The sequence below is a fragment of the Canis lupus genome, chromosome X (assembly GCF_011100685.1).
Source record: "Canis lupus familiaris isolate Mischka breed German Shepherd chromosome X, alternate assembly UU_Cfam_GSD_1.0, whole genome shotgun sequence".
Lineage (NCBI taxonomy): Eukaryota > Metazoa > Chordata > Mammalia > Carnivora > Canidae > Canis > Canis lupus.
The window spans coordinates 91,375,186-91,388,288 of NC_049260.1; the positions used below are offsets into that span (position 1 = coordinate 91,375,186).

General features: G+C 49.1%; 1 protein-coding gene across 3 annotated transcripts in view; it reads left to right on the forward strand.

The window, feature by feature from the left end:
* Nucleotides 1–9,458: 9,458 nt before the first annotated feature.
* Nucleotides 9,459–13,103, forward strand: part of DOCK11 (dedicator of cytokinesis 11) — a 187,708-nt gene continuing 184,063 nt past the window's right edge. For 2 of the 3 annotated variants that reach the window (XM_038588149.1, XM_038588150.1), the window contains exon 1: nt 9,460–9,683. In XM_038588149.1, coding sequence (XP_038444077.1) covers nt 9,582–9,683 — 102 coding nt within the window. In that variant the 5' untranslated portion in view covers nt 9,460–9,581. Of the gene's footprint in view, nt 9,684–13,103 lie in introns of all 3 variants that reach the window. The other variant, XR_005386410.1, reaches the window with a different exon arrangement.

Here is a 13,103-nt window from a genome sequence, read left to right on the forward strand (position 1 = left end):
TTTTGTTTGTTTGCTCATAATTTTTCTCTCAACCCTGGTATCCCTGGGGAGTGAGAAGAATGAGTGGATACAGCACAAGGCCACTTGCAGACAGCTGAACAGACTGTCCCTACATATCTCCAAGGGGGGTGCCATTCATGTGATTTAGGATGTGATTGGTATTCTCTAGAATTGCTCGGTATGGCAGCCCTGGTGGTGCATGTATTTAATAAATATTTCTGAATGTCACGAAAACTGCAGTCACCGGGGAGGACCATATATTTCAGTACGATGTTTAGTTGATAAATGCTGCCTATGCATTAATTCCCTGGCTATCGTGTTTTCATTCTCCTGGTGATCTTCCATGAACTTTCAGTAGTTTCTGGACACAGCAAGCCATTTTTAAAAGGCAGATTATCGCATAATCAGAACAACTATATGAATATGTTACCTTAGACATCATTCTTCCCAATGCTCTCTGGCTTCCTTATCAACCTATTTATTATTTATTTATTTAGCCATCGTGGTCACTCCAAACCAGCACACACAACTGGTTTATCAGGGTATGATTGATTTTAGACTTTCAGACTAAGGAAATTTCTGAAAACAGATAATATGTATTATATTGCTACAGTTTTACAAGCACAATTTCTCTATTTTTAAAAAAAGATCTTATTTATTTATTTGAGAGAGAGAGAGAGAGTGTGTGTGTGTGTGTGTGTGTGTGTGTGTGTACAGGAGGAGGAACAGAGGCAGAGAGAGAATCCCAAGCTGACTCTGCCCTGAGCGTGGAGCCCCATGCGGGGCTCCATCTCACGACTCTGAGATCATGACTCGAGTTGAAATCAAGTCGGATGCTTAACCAACTGAGCCACCCAGGCACCCCTCAATTTCTCTATTTTTAATTATGGAAAATTTTATACACAATATGCAGAAAGGCAGAAAGAATAGTATAATGAATCCTCATGTACCCATCACCCAGCTTCAACAGATAGTGACTTTTTGCTAGTCTTGTTTCACCTGCCACTCCCCACCATCTCCTTCTCTTCCTCCTCCTCCTTCTTCTTTTTGATGTGCTATTTTTTATTTATTTTATGTTATTTATATAACATACAATTAATCAATTTTTAAATTAAAAAATTATTTGTGAGGGGAGCCTAGCTGGCTCAGTCAGTAGAACATGTGACTCCTTTTTTTTTAAAGATTTTATTTATTTATTCATGAGAGACACAGAGAGAGAGAGAGAGAGAGAGAGAGAGAGAGAGGCAGAGACACAGGCAGAGGGAGAAGCAGGCTCCATGCAGGGAGCCTGACTTGGGACTCAATCCCGGGTCTCCAGGATCATGCCCTGGGCTGAAGGCAGGTGCTAAACCGCTGACTCACCCAGGGATCGCCATGACTCTTGATCTCAGGATCATTGAGTTCAAGCCCCATGTTGGGCATGGAGCCTATTTCAGAAAAAAATAAATCAGTTGTGATAAAGGGCACATAATATAAAATTTATCCTCTTAACCATTTTTACATGTACCGTTCAGCAGTGTTAATTATATTCTCATTGTTGTGAAACAGGTTTCTAGAACTTTTTCATCTAGCAAAATTGAAACTCCATACACACTGAACAAGTCTCCATTTCTTCCCCCTCACTTCTCAGCCCCTGACAACCACCTTTCTACTTTTTGTTCCCAAAATTTTGACCACTATAGATGTATGTCTCAAATGAGTAGAGTCATATAGCCATTGTTTTTTTGTGGCTGGCTTATTTCACTCCACATCATGTGTTGAGGTTCATCCATATCCATTATAGTAGGTGATAGGATTCCCTTCTTTTTTAAGGTTGAATAATACCTTTTTAAACTTTTTAAAAAGATGTTATTTATTTATTCATGAGAGACACACAGAGAGAGGCAGAGACACAGGCAGAGGGAGAAGCAGCCTCCCCGCAAGGAGCCTGATGTGGGACTCGATCCCAGGACCCCAGGATCCCGACCTGAACCAAAGGCAGATGCTCAACCCCTGAGCCGCCCAGGTCTCCCAAGTTTGAATAATATTCTACAGTTAAATGTCCAATTTGGTACATTCACCACCACCTCTCTCTAGTTGCAAAACTTTTTCATCACCCCAGAAGAACACCTCATACCCACTAAGGAATTCCAACCTATTTCCTTTTCTGCCAGTCCTGGCAACCCCTACTCTCTTCTGCCTCAAAAAGTTTGCCTTTTCTGGGCATTTCATATAAAAGGAATCGTATAATAGTTCATCTTTTGTGTCTGGCTTCTTTCATTTAGCACAATTTTTTCAAGGCTCATCCAAGGTATAACATGTAGCAGGAATTCATTCCTTTTTATGGCTGAAAATATTTCACTATGTGGCTATACCATATTTTTTTTAGCTGTTTACCTACTGATGGACATTTGGGTTATTTCCATCCTTTGGCTATTAGAAAAAATGCTGCTCCAAACATTCTTGTACAAGTACCCATATGAGGGGATCCCTGGGTGGCTCAGCGGTTTAGCGCCTGCCTTTGGCCCGGGGCGTGATCCTGGAGACCCGAGATGGAGTACCGCATTGATCTCCCTACATGGAGCCTGTTTCTCCCCCTGCCTGTGTCTCTGCCTCTCTTTCTCTCTGTGTCTCTCATGAATAAAGAAGTAAAATCTTTTTTTTTAAAAAAAAAACAAGTATCCTTATGACATTTGCTTTTATTTCTCTTGGACATATACCTGGGATTGGAATTGCTTGAGCATATGGTAATTCTATCTGGTTGTTTTAAAAAATATTTTGTTTATTTATTTGAGAAAGAAAGTGCAAGTGAGGGAGAGAGCACGAGCAGCAGGGAAGGAAGCAGGGTGAGGGAGAAGGAGAAGGAAGCTCTGCTGAACAGGGAGCTTGATGCAGGGCTCAATCCCAGGATCATGCCCTGAGCCAAAGGCAGATGCTTAACCGCTGAGCCACCCAGGTGTCCCTTTTCTAGGAGTCTTATTGCTTTAGCTCTTATAATTAGATCATCAATTTATTTTAAGTTAATTTTTATATGTGGAGTGAGGTAGGGGACCAATTTCATTCTTTTGCATATGGAAATCTGGTTGTCCAGAACCATTTGGTAAACAGACTATTTTTTTCCCCATTGAATGGTCTTGGCACTTTCTGTGATTTTTTTTTAAAGATTTTATTTCTTTATTTTTATTTTTATTTCTTTATTTATAGGAAAGAGAAAGAGAGAAGGGGTGGTGAGAAACAGAGGGAGAAGGAGAAGCAAACTTCCCACTGAGCAGGGAGCCCAATGCAGGGCTTGATTCCAGGACCTGGAGATCATGACCTGAGCCAAAGGCAGATGCTTAACCATCTGAGCCTCCCAGGTACCCCCCGTTTTTTTTTAAAGATTTATTTATTTATTTTAGAGAGAGAGTGAGAGCACACACTGGGGAGGGGCAGAGGAAGAGGGAGATAAAGAATCTCAAGCATACTCCTAGTGGAGCACAGAGCCCCATGCAGGGCTCAATCCCATAACCGTGAGATCAAGACCTGAGTGGAAATCAAGAGTCAGGCGCCTGAAGGACTGAACCGCTCAGGTGCCCCAAGTGTCCTACTCTTCATTTCCACTCAGGTCATGGGGCTCTGCACTCAGTGGGGAGTCTGCTTGAGATTCTCTCCCTCTCCCTCTCCTCACGTGTGTGTGTGTGTGTGTGTGTGTGTGCGCACGCGCGCGTGCGTGCTCTTTCTCTCTCTCCCTCTCAAATAAATATATTTTTCTAAGACTCTGGCTTCTACATGCTGGTAGTCTGTCACTGTCTGGTGTGTTCACTTCGATGAAGCCAGCTGCGATGTTATGAATTGCTTAATGGAGAAGCCATGTGGTAAGGAACCGAGGTCCTCAGTCCAGCAATCTGTAAGGATCCAGATCCTGCCAACAACCACTGAGCAAGCCTGGCAGCAGATCGTGACCCACATGAACCTTGAGATGAGTGAAGTCTCAACTGAAACCCTGATTATAGCCTTGTGAGAGATCCTAGAAACCCTCCTTGATCACAACCTAGTGACAGACCCTCACCTGGAGGCCCAGCTAAGCAATACTCAGACTCCTGATCCACAGAAACCGTGGGATATGATGTGTATGTCGTTTTAAGCTGCTCAATTTCAGGGTAATCTGTTGCATGGCAAGAGATAACCAAGATATTGGATCTCGTAGGCCATTCTAAGTACAGACTGATCAGAGGGGTTGATTAGAATCACCAACTGGTATGTTACAAATAGACTCTAGGGGGAGACTGGGAGAATGCAGAGGGGCCAGTTGAGACACTGTTAAAATAATGTAGGCAAGAGATGCTGGTAGCTGGGACTAGGGTGGTATTGGTAGAGGTGAGGACACGTGGTTGAATCTTGGATGTACTTTGAAGGCAGAGTCAACAGGATTTGCTATTGGGTTGGATTCAGGGTGTGTAAGAAATGTAAGAGATGACTCTAAGGTTTTTTGACCTAAACAACTTGTAAAGAACTATGATATACTGAGAAGAAATTATAGAAGGGGTAGATTTGTGGAGGAATAATAGGAGTTAGGCTTGGGGCATGCTCAACTTTAGATACCAATGAGACATCCAAGTTTGGATGATGAATTGGATATACAAGTCAGGTGGTTGAAGCCAGGAATACAAATTTGGGGGTCTGCAGCATTTAAATGTTTAAATGTGAAAGTCCCTTCGCCCTTTGCCCTTCACTCGCACTTTCTACCTGTGAGGCCCCCACTGTTAGCTGATGTACAGGAACATAGTTACACACGCACAGATACTATTTTTTGTAAGATTTTATTTTTAAGTAATCTCTACACCCAACTTGTGGCTAGAACTTATAACCCTGAGATCAAGAGTCACATGCTCTACTGACTGAGCCAGCCAGGCACTCCTTTGTGTATATATATTTTTTCACAAATAGAATTATTCTGTAACTTTTTAAAGTACTCTCTACACCCAATATGCGGCTCAAACTCAAGGCCCAGAGATCAAGAATCACATGCTCTATCAACTGAGCCAGCCAGGTGCCTCCTCTGCAACTTGCATTTTATAAATATTTTTGGAGCTTTTTCCATGTAAGGACATACATATATACCTCATTCTTTAGATAACTGTAGAAAATTCCTTAGTATGAATGAATTATGTATGCCTATTCATTCACTCAACAAATATTTTTTGAGCACCTACTACATGCCAGGCACTGGTCTAGGGATTGAGGATAAAGCTGTCCCTTCCGGATGGATATTTCAGTTGTTTCTAATACTTTGCTATTACAAACACTGATACAATGAGCATCTCAGTTCACCTGTGAGAGTTTTTGGCATGAATTCATAGGTGTGGAATTTTTAGGTTAAAGGGCTCAAAGGCATTTCTAGTACTGGAATTTTGGGTTCAATTAGGATAGATAAATTTGTTTTATATTGTTTTATGATTTTATTTATTTATTTTAGAGAGAGACTGAGAGAGCTGGGGGGAGGGGCAGAAGGAGAGAATTAAGCAGACTCCCTGCTGAGCATGGAGCCCAACTGGGGTGGGGTGAGGGGGCTCCATCTCACTACCCTGAGATCATGACCTGAGCCAAAATTAAGAGTCAGACGTTTAGCTGACTGAGCCACCCAGGCGCCCCGAAACTGAAGATATTTAATAAGTTTGGAAAAGAGATCACCCAGTATAATGCCCTATTGGAAGCTTTAGGATTGCCTCTACAATTTCCCTTCACTATGTGAGTAGTTATTTCCAAATCCTCCTCATCCTCAAGGTCCAGATCAAACACCTCCTCCTTCAAGGAGCCTTCCATAGATCCTAATTGGATGTGATCTCACCTGCCTCTTTACCTCAAGCATGGTCTTTACCACATACTACCTTGTATCATAAGTACATTCTTGTTGGGATGAGCACTGGGTGGCATAGGTGAGGGATGAATCGTCAAATTCTACTCCTGAAACCAATCCTACACTATATGTTAATTAACTCGAGTTAAAAAACAAACAAACAAACAAACAAACAGCATTAGCCAGGATGATCTTGTACGCAACCCACTGCTTTCATATATTTCCCTCAGGAGAAGCTCTTGAGCTACAGAGCAAAATGTTCAAGTCCAGTGACAAAAAACCAGCAAAATAATGTGCTAAAAACCAAAACAAAACAACTTTTACTAGACTTTTTAAATTTAACTTGAATTCCTCCCTCGCCCTCCCTCAGTGCATAGCTCAGTGCTCAACGTTTATGTAACTCAACAGAAGCTCTGAAGCACCCGGTGAAATCTCGGGCCTCAGGAATGGGTGTGGAGCCCGCGAGAGGACCAGATGGTGTTTGTGCACCATCGGTGTGACAAATGCTCCTGACGGCTCCACAAGGTCCTGGAGAAGCTGCCTACTTGTCATGCTGCATCTCCTAGCACTTCTCTTCCTTCAATGCTCCAGCCACGCTGGCCTTTTTTTCTGCCTTTCAATGCACTGAGTCAGCTCCCTTCTCCGGGCCTTGTACCTGTAGTCTCTTCTACCTGGAGGGCTCTACGTGCTGATCTCTGGTGGCTGCTTCTTTTCCATCAGCACTCACCTCTGTTTTCATTTCCCCAAAGAGGCCTTCCTTGACCATCTCCTTCTAAAGGAGCTCCCCCAACTCCCTTCCTCTCTAGCAGGTCACCTTAATCCTCGCGTACTATTCATCTCTTTCTGAAGTTCACGAGTCCATTTGCTTGCCGTAGAACAGAAGTGGCAGCAGAAGAGGGACATGGCTTATCTTTTTCAATTCTGCGCACTTTCAGTGGCTACAGCATGTAGTATTGTGGCTGAAAAGTAACAGAATTTCAACTAAAAGTTGCAACTTTTTTGAGTTTTATCGCCTACAAAGGAAATCAGGTGGTGGGCAGGATTAGGGAGAGTTAAATGGTCAGTGCCATCCAGATTGTGGATTGGCTTCTCTGCGGTCATTTTAGCCTTTCCTCTGGCCTTCCCTCAAGGTTGTAAAAAGCCTGTCAAGAGCAGATGCATTTCAAGAAAACATCCCTCAGGAAGAAAAGGGGACAGAGGTCTCCTAACCCATCCCTTTTTATCAAGGGGGAAATACTTTCTCAGGAGCTTTCGTCTCACATCGCTGCTTGCTTGCTTATTTATTATTTATTTATTTGTTTGTTTATTTAAAAGATTTTATTTATTTATTCATGAAAGACAGAGAGAGAGAGAGAGAGAGGCAGAGACACAGGCAGAGGGAGAAGCAGGCTCCATGCAGGGAACACCATGTGGGACTGCATCCTGGTACTCCAGGATCACGCCCTGAGTTGAAGGCCACCCAGGTGTCCCTATAGGAATGGTCTTGACTCCCATTCAGTTTCGGCCAAAGGAATATAAAAGAGCAGTGTGAGGGGATCCCTGGGTGGCTCAGCAGTTTGGTGCCTGCCTTCCAGCTGGGGTGTGATCCTGGAGTACCAGGATGGAGTCCCACATCGCGTTCCCTGCATGGAGCCTGCTTCTCCCTCTGCCTGAGTCTCTGCCTCTCTCTCTCTGTGTGTCTCTCATGAATAAATAAACAAAATCTTTAAAAAAAGACCATTCCTGTAGTAAAAGAAAGTGAGATGAATGTGATTTTTTTTAAACCAATCATGATTCATCGGGAGCTGGGCCTGTCTTCTCCAAGCCCTGTGACTTGGCCCTACACCCAAAGCAAAACTGGGCTTTTAGCAAAGAGAAAGTTATGGCTGTAGGGCATGACGTCCCGCTGATCTACCTGCATTCAAGAGTGAGCACATTTTATAAACATCCACTGTGGAAAGCTCAGATTGCTGATACAAAGCCTCCAGCTTTTTTAAAATAAAGATTTTATTTATTTATTTATTTATGAGGGACACACACAGAGAGAGGCAGAGACATAGGCAGAGGGAGAAGCAGGCTCCTCACAGGGAACCTGATGCAGGACTCGATCCCAGGACCCCGGGGATCACGCCCTGAGCCCAAGGCATCCCCTCGACCACTGAGCCACCAGATGTCCCCAAAGCCTCTACCTTTCTAGGACTTCCAGGTACCAAGCCCCATTGGACCCTCAGTCTGTGCTTTATTGGGACCAATGGGATGGCTGCTGGAATAGATTTGGTGCTAAGAGACTTGGCCTATTCTGGGTTCCTGGAAACCATCATCCATGTCCTTGTTTTCATAACAAAGTACTTTATGTAGGTGTCACTGCTTGGTCTCTGAAGTTGGGAAAAGTGAGGCAAGTGCCCCAAGGCAGTGGTAGGAACCTTCTTGGGACATCTGCCATGGTACCCCAGAAACTGTTGGTCATTTTCAAACTCTCAACACATGAAGTAACCAGACAGAACATTGCCAAGGTCAGTGGGGCTTCTCACTTTACAGCTGGGGAGCTTTTTCCGGGTCCCTAGTATTCCGAGATTCCCATCCTTATTTGTCTTAAGCATGTTTGTTTTACGTCTAGTTAGATGTTCTTTTATTCTTGGAAAAGAATTTCTCGTTAGGTGAAGAGGATAAGGAAAGGAGTAGGAGATGGAGAGGTGACAGCTGGGCACACGTGAAGGCTTCTGGAGGACGGGTCGGTCCCCCAGACTCCAGGCGATGGCCTTCCCAATACCAACCCCACCCCACCCCAGCGCACGGCCAGTGCAGAACTAGACAACCTGCCACAGGCTCAGGCCCCGCCACCCGGCTCTCCCCAGCCCTCGTGGGGGTGGGGTGGAGGGGGTGCAGCCGCGGCGAGTTTCCACTCCCCGAAGCCGGCTCCTTCCTTCCTCCCGGGGTCGCCCACTCCAGGGCGCAGGACCCCTGCAGGTCAGAAAGCGGTGCGGGCGGGGGGGGGGAGGGGAGGACCCAGCGGAGCGGCTCCGGCCAGAAACGCTCTCTCCCCCGCCCCCGACGGCCGCGCGACCCCTCCCGGCGGAGCACACAATAGGCGGTCGCTGCACGTTCCTTCCCAGCCCCTCGCCGCCTCGGCCCCGCGGGCTTGCGGGGGGCGGGGGGGGGCGCACGCGACAGTCCCCCGCGCTCCTGCAGGCGCCGCAGCCTCCGGGGCGGGAAAGGAGCACTGGGGTAGAACACGCCCCACACTTGGAGAGATTTCGCTACACCACCCCAGACACACACACACACACACACACACACACACGCGCGCGCGCGTGCGCGCGACAAATGAAGCCGCCCGATCTCCCCGATCTCCCCGAAGCAGCCTGATCTCCCCTCCCGGATGCGGCTGCACCAGCAACATCAGCTGCGGGCGGAGCCCGAGCGGTTGCCACTTCCCCCCTCTTCCCTCGTGACCCTCGCCCCCCCCGTCCGCTCGCCCTCCCCCCGCACACACCCTTGCTCGCCGGACACACCCTCCTCCTGGGGCCCGCGGGAGCCGAGCTCGGGCTCTCCAGGGGAGGGAGCGGCCCCGCGGCGGGGCAGGACGGGGAGCGCGCGGGCGAGCCGAGGAGGGAAGGAGGGGGCGAGGGAGGAGCCGCGGCCCGGAGGGAGGAGCCGCGGGAGCCGCGCCGCCGCCGAGCTGCGATGTGGCCGGTCGGCCGGCGGGTAAACAGAGGGAGCAGCCGCGGCCGTGGCCGCCCCGGCCCGGGCCAGTGAGTGAGCCCGCCGCGACCTGCCCGCCGCTGCCATGGCCGAAGTGCGCAAATTCACCAAGCGGCTCAGCAAGCCCGGCACGGCGGCTGAGCTCCGGCAGAGCGTGTCGGAGGCCGTGCGGGGCTCCGTGGTGCTGGTGAGTGGCGGGGCGCCGGGCGCCCCGGGGGACGCGCTCCGGGCGAGAGCGGCGGGGCTGGCTTTCCGCGCGCGGGGACGGGGACGGGGACGGGGACTGGAACGGCGCCGGCGGCGGTGGCGGCCCCCGCTGCGCGCCGCGCTCTCTTTCTCCGCTTCAGTAAGTTTGCGCACCAGCCGCCGCCGGCCGGGGTCCGAGTCCCGGCGCCCGCTGACAGCGCGGCGGAGGCGTGCGCCCGGCGGGACGCCCAGCTGCCCTCGGGGGCTCGGGGGGCTGCGCGGGAGGCGGGGGCTCGGAAGCGGGGCCGGGCCGGCGCTGTGAGCCGGGGAGCGGACCTCGCTGCGCTGGAGCCGGCACAAAGAGCCGGGGACCGGGGCGCGACGAGATCCCCGTTCCCTTCTGCGGGCACCTGAGGCAGCCGCGGCGGAAGGATGCGATGAGCATTTTGCGCACACACACACACACGCACGCACGCGCGCGCGCGCGCACACACACACACACACACACACACACACACGTTGTGTACACAAAAAAAGAACCCCACCCAAAAAGCCCCGGGCTCCCAAGCTCGGGCGGGCGGTGAGAACAGAGGAAGCAGAGCGACTTCCTCCCGCTACTGGGGAGAGGGTGGCGATGGGTGTCGAAGGGGTGCTGGGCTGCTGCGGCGGAGGGAGGGAATTGCAAACAACGGGGTTCCGGGGCGAGTGCGCGCGGTGTCGCCCGCCACGGGGCGAGGGTGTCCCCCGGGACCTAGGAGCGCTCCGGAGACCAGGAGACGGGGCCGTGTTTGGGGGACGATGGCGTGTGCCGGGCCGGGAATGGAGGCCCTGGGGGTCAGAGCCCCTGCGCTCACGGCCGCGGGGGTGGGGGGCTGGGGGCTGGGGACTTGAGAGCGTGTTGACTCCCGGGGAGAGTCCCCCAGGAGCCCTCCATCGCACCCTCAGCCTCGTCCGGATTGTCTGGCGCTGGAGGAAAGCGGACGGTGCTAACGGGCTCTTGGCCCCTTGTGTTTTCGAGACACTCTGGTAGCCAATTTCCTGGGCTAGAGAGCAAACCCTAAATAAGCCATCAGACTGGTTAATTAGTGTTTGTTTTGTTACTTTGAGTTTTTGTTGTTGGTTCCTGTGTCTCCTTTCCCTCTACCTTAGAGTGTCTCGTCTGCTGTGTTTAAATTTCGCTGTTTAAGTGTGGGCTCTTTTTGTTAAAACAACTTATCATTGGAAGGGAACTTCACAGCTTTTCCTTGTAATTTTTCTGTTGATCTTGTAGAATCTGCGATAAAGCCAACATTAAAGGGAGGCCAGGGGCTTGATCCCTACAGTGGAGAAAGTTGACATTAGTGGGAGTTCTGGAGGAGGATCAAAGGTAAAATATGTACCTTTGAGATAAAGATCTGATCCCTAATAGCTACAACTGTGCAAAGCCAAGTGACTTTAAAGAAATCTCTCTGTCGTGGCTGGACCCTTGAAAGTTTAATCCTGCTGTTTAGCAGATCTAAAACCAGACCTTTAATGTTGTTTTAATGGACTTGGCTTATTGTACGTCTCACTGATTTTAGAAAGAGGTCCTGTTAGGGTCAAATTGGAACCTCGACTGTCATCACGGCCAGCTTAGAGAGGAAGGCAAGCTGTGTGCAGGGCATTTATACCCGGGGCTCTCATCTTGGGTGATTGCTAACAAGTGATTCAATCTGCCCAGCACAGGAAATGCTTTCCTAAATTCAGGAAAGAAAAAAACCTTGATTGAGCAGGGGTAGCTGGCCCTCTACTGCATGGTGCGAAGGGAGCCAGTGATGTGGACAGATGGTCTCAAGAGAAGAAATGGGCCTCAGCAAACCTCCCCTGGGATTTGACCAGCATTCGACCTGCCACCCTCAGCAGCAAAAACGTTAACATTAGCATTCTTGCCAAGGCTTTTAGTTTTTTTTTTTTGATTCAATTTTTTAAAGATTTATTTATTTCAGAGAGAGAGAGAGAGAGAAGCAGGGAGGGGCAGAGGAAGAGAGAATCTCCAGCAGACTCCTTATTGAGCTCCCCTCCATGGGGGGACTTGATCCCATAACCCTGAAATCAGGACCTCAGCAGAAATCATGAGTCGGGTGCCTAGCGAACTGAGCCACCCAGGTGCCCCAGGCTTTTTTTTTTTTAAACAACATTTTATTTACTCATGAGAGACACAGAGAGAGGCAGAGACATAGGCAAAGAGAGAGGGAGAAGCAGGGTCTCCACGGGGTGCCAGATATGGGACTCAATCCCAGGACCCTGGGATCATGGCCTGACCCAAAGGCAGCTGCACAACCACTGAGCCACCCAGGTGCCCCAGCTTTTAGGTTTATAAAAGAATTTTGTGTAGCACAGGTGCAGCTGCGCCTTCCTTACCATTGGCTCTGTGGCAAAGCAGGAGAAACTTAGCGGGAGCAGATTTTTCTGGGAGCTGCTGCCAACCTGGTTTACTTGGGACCGAGTGCATGGATATTTACCAGGCGAGGCACAGGAATATTTATTTACTACTCTGGTATGTGATCCACATTGAGATTTTGGGAACTTGGCGGCGGGGCAGGGACGCGGGAGGAGGACAGATTCTAGGAATCCAAACCAGTGAGTATCTATTGAGCCTCTACTATGTTCAGGACACAGTAGGGGATCCCTGGGTGGCTCAGCGGTTTAGCACCACCTTCAGCTCAGGGCGTGATCCTGGAGTCTCGGGATTGAGTCCCACATCGGGCTCCCTGCGTGGAGCACCCCCCCATGAATAAATAAAAAAAAAAAAAAGACACAGTGTTAGGTGCTTACAGTTATATGTGAATGTGGCTGCCATTTTCTTCATTTGTTTTTTTTTTAATTTTTATTTATTTATGATAGTCAGAGAGAGAGAGGCAGAGACACAGGCGGAGGGAGAAGCAGGCTCCATGCACGGGGAGCCTGATGTGGGATTCGATCCCGGGTCTCCGGGATCGCGCCCTGGGCCAAATGCAGGCGCCGAACCGCTGCGCCACCCAGGGATCCCTCTTCATTTGTTTTTATTGGTCGCAGCCCGAATTGGGTCTTTGTTTGTTGATAGGACACCTAGATGATGGACCCAGATCGATTGTAGATTATTCATAACACCTTGGTGAATGCTATTTCTAAGCAGTTCCGTCAATTAAGAAATCAGGAAAGAGCCTTAAGTGGAGTGGATTCTCCTAGCTGGCTCTCTCTTGGCTCCTGCTTTTCTGACACAAAGAGCCAGTAACCAAAGTTAGCAAAGCCATGGGCGGCTGGAGTGCAAGTGGACCATGTTGCAGCTGCCACCATAACTTCTGATTCTTTTCTGGTTTAGCCCCAAAGTGTTTATTAGGGACAGCTGAAGTAGGATTTACACTTGCTGCTGTAAACCCACGACACTTGCATTAGGTCTTCAGTATGGAGCCACACACAGAAA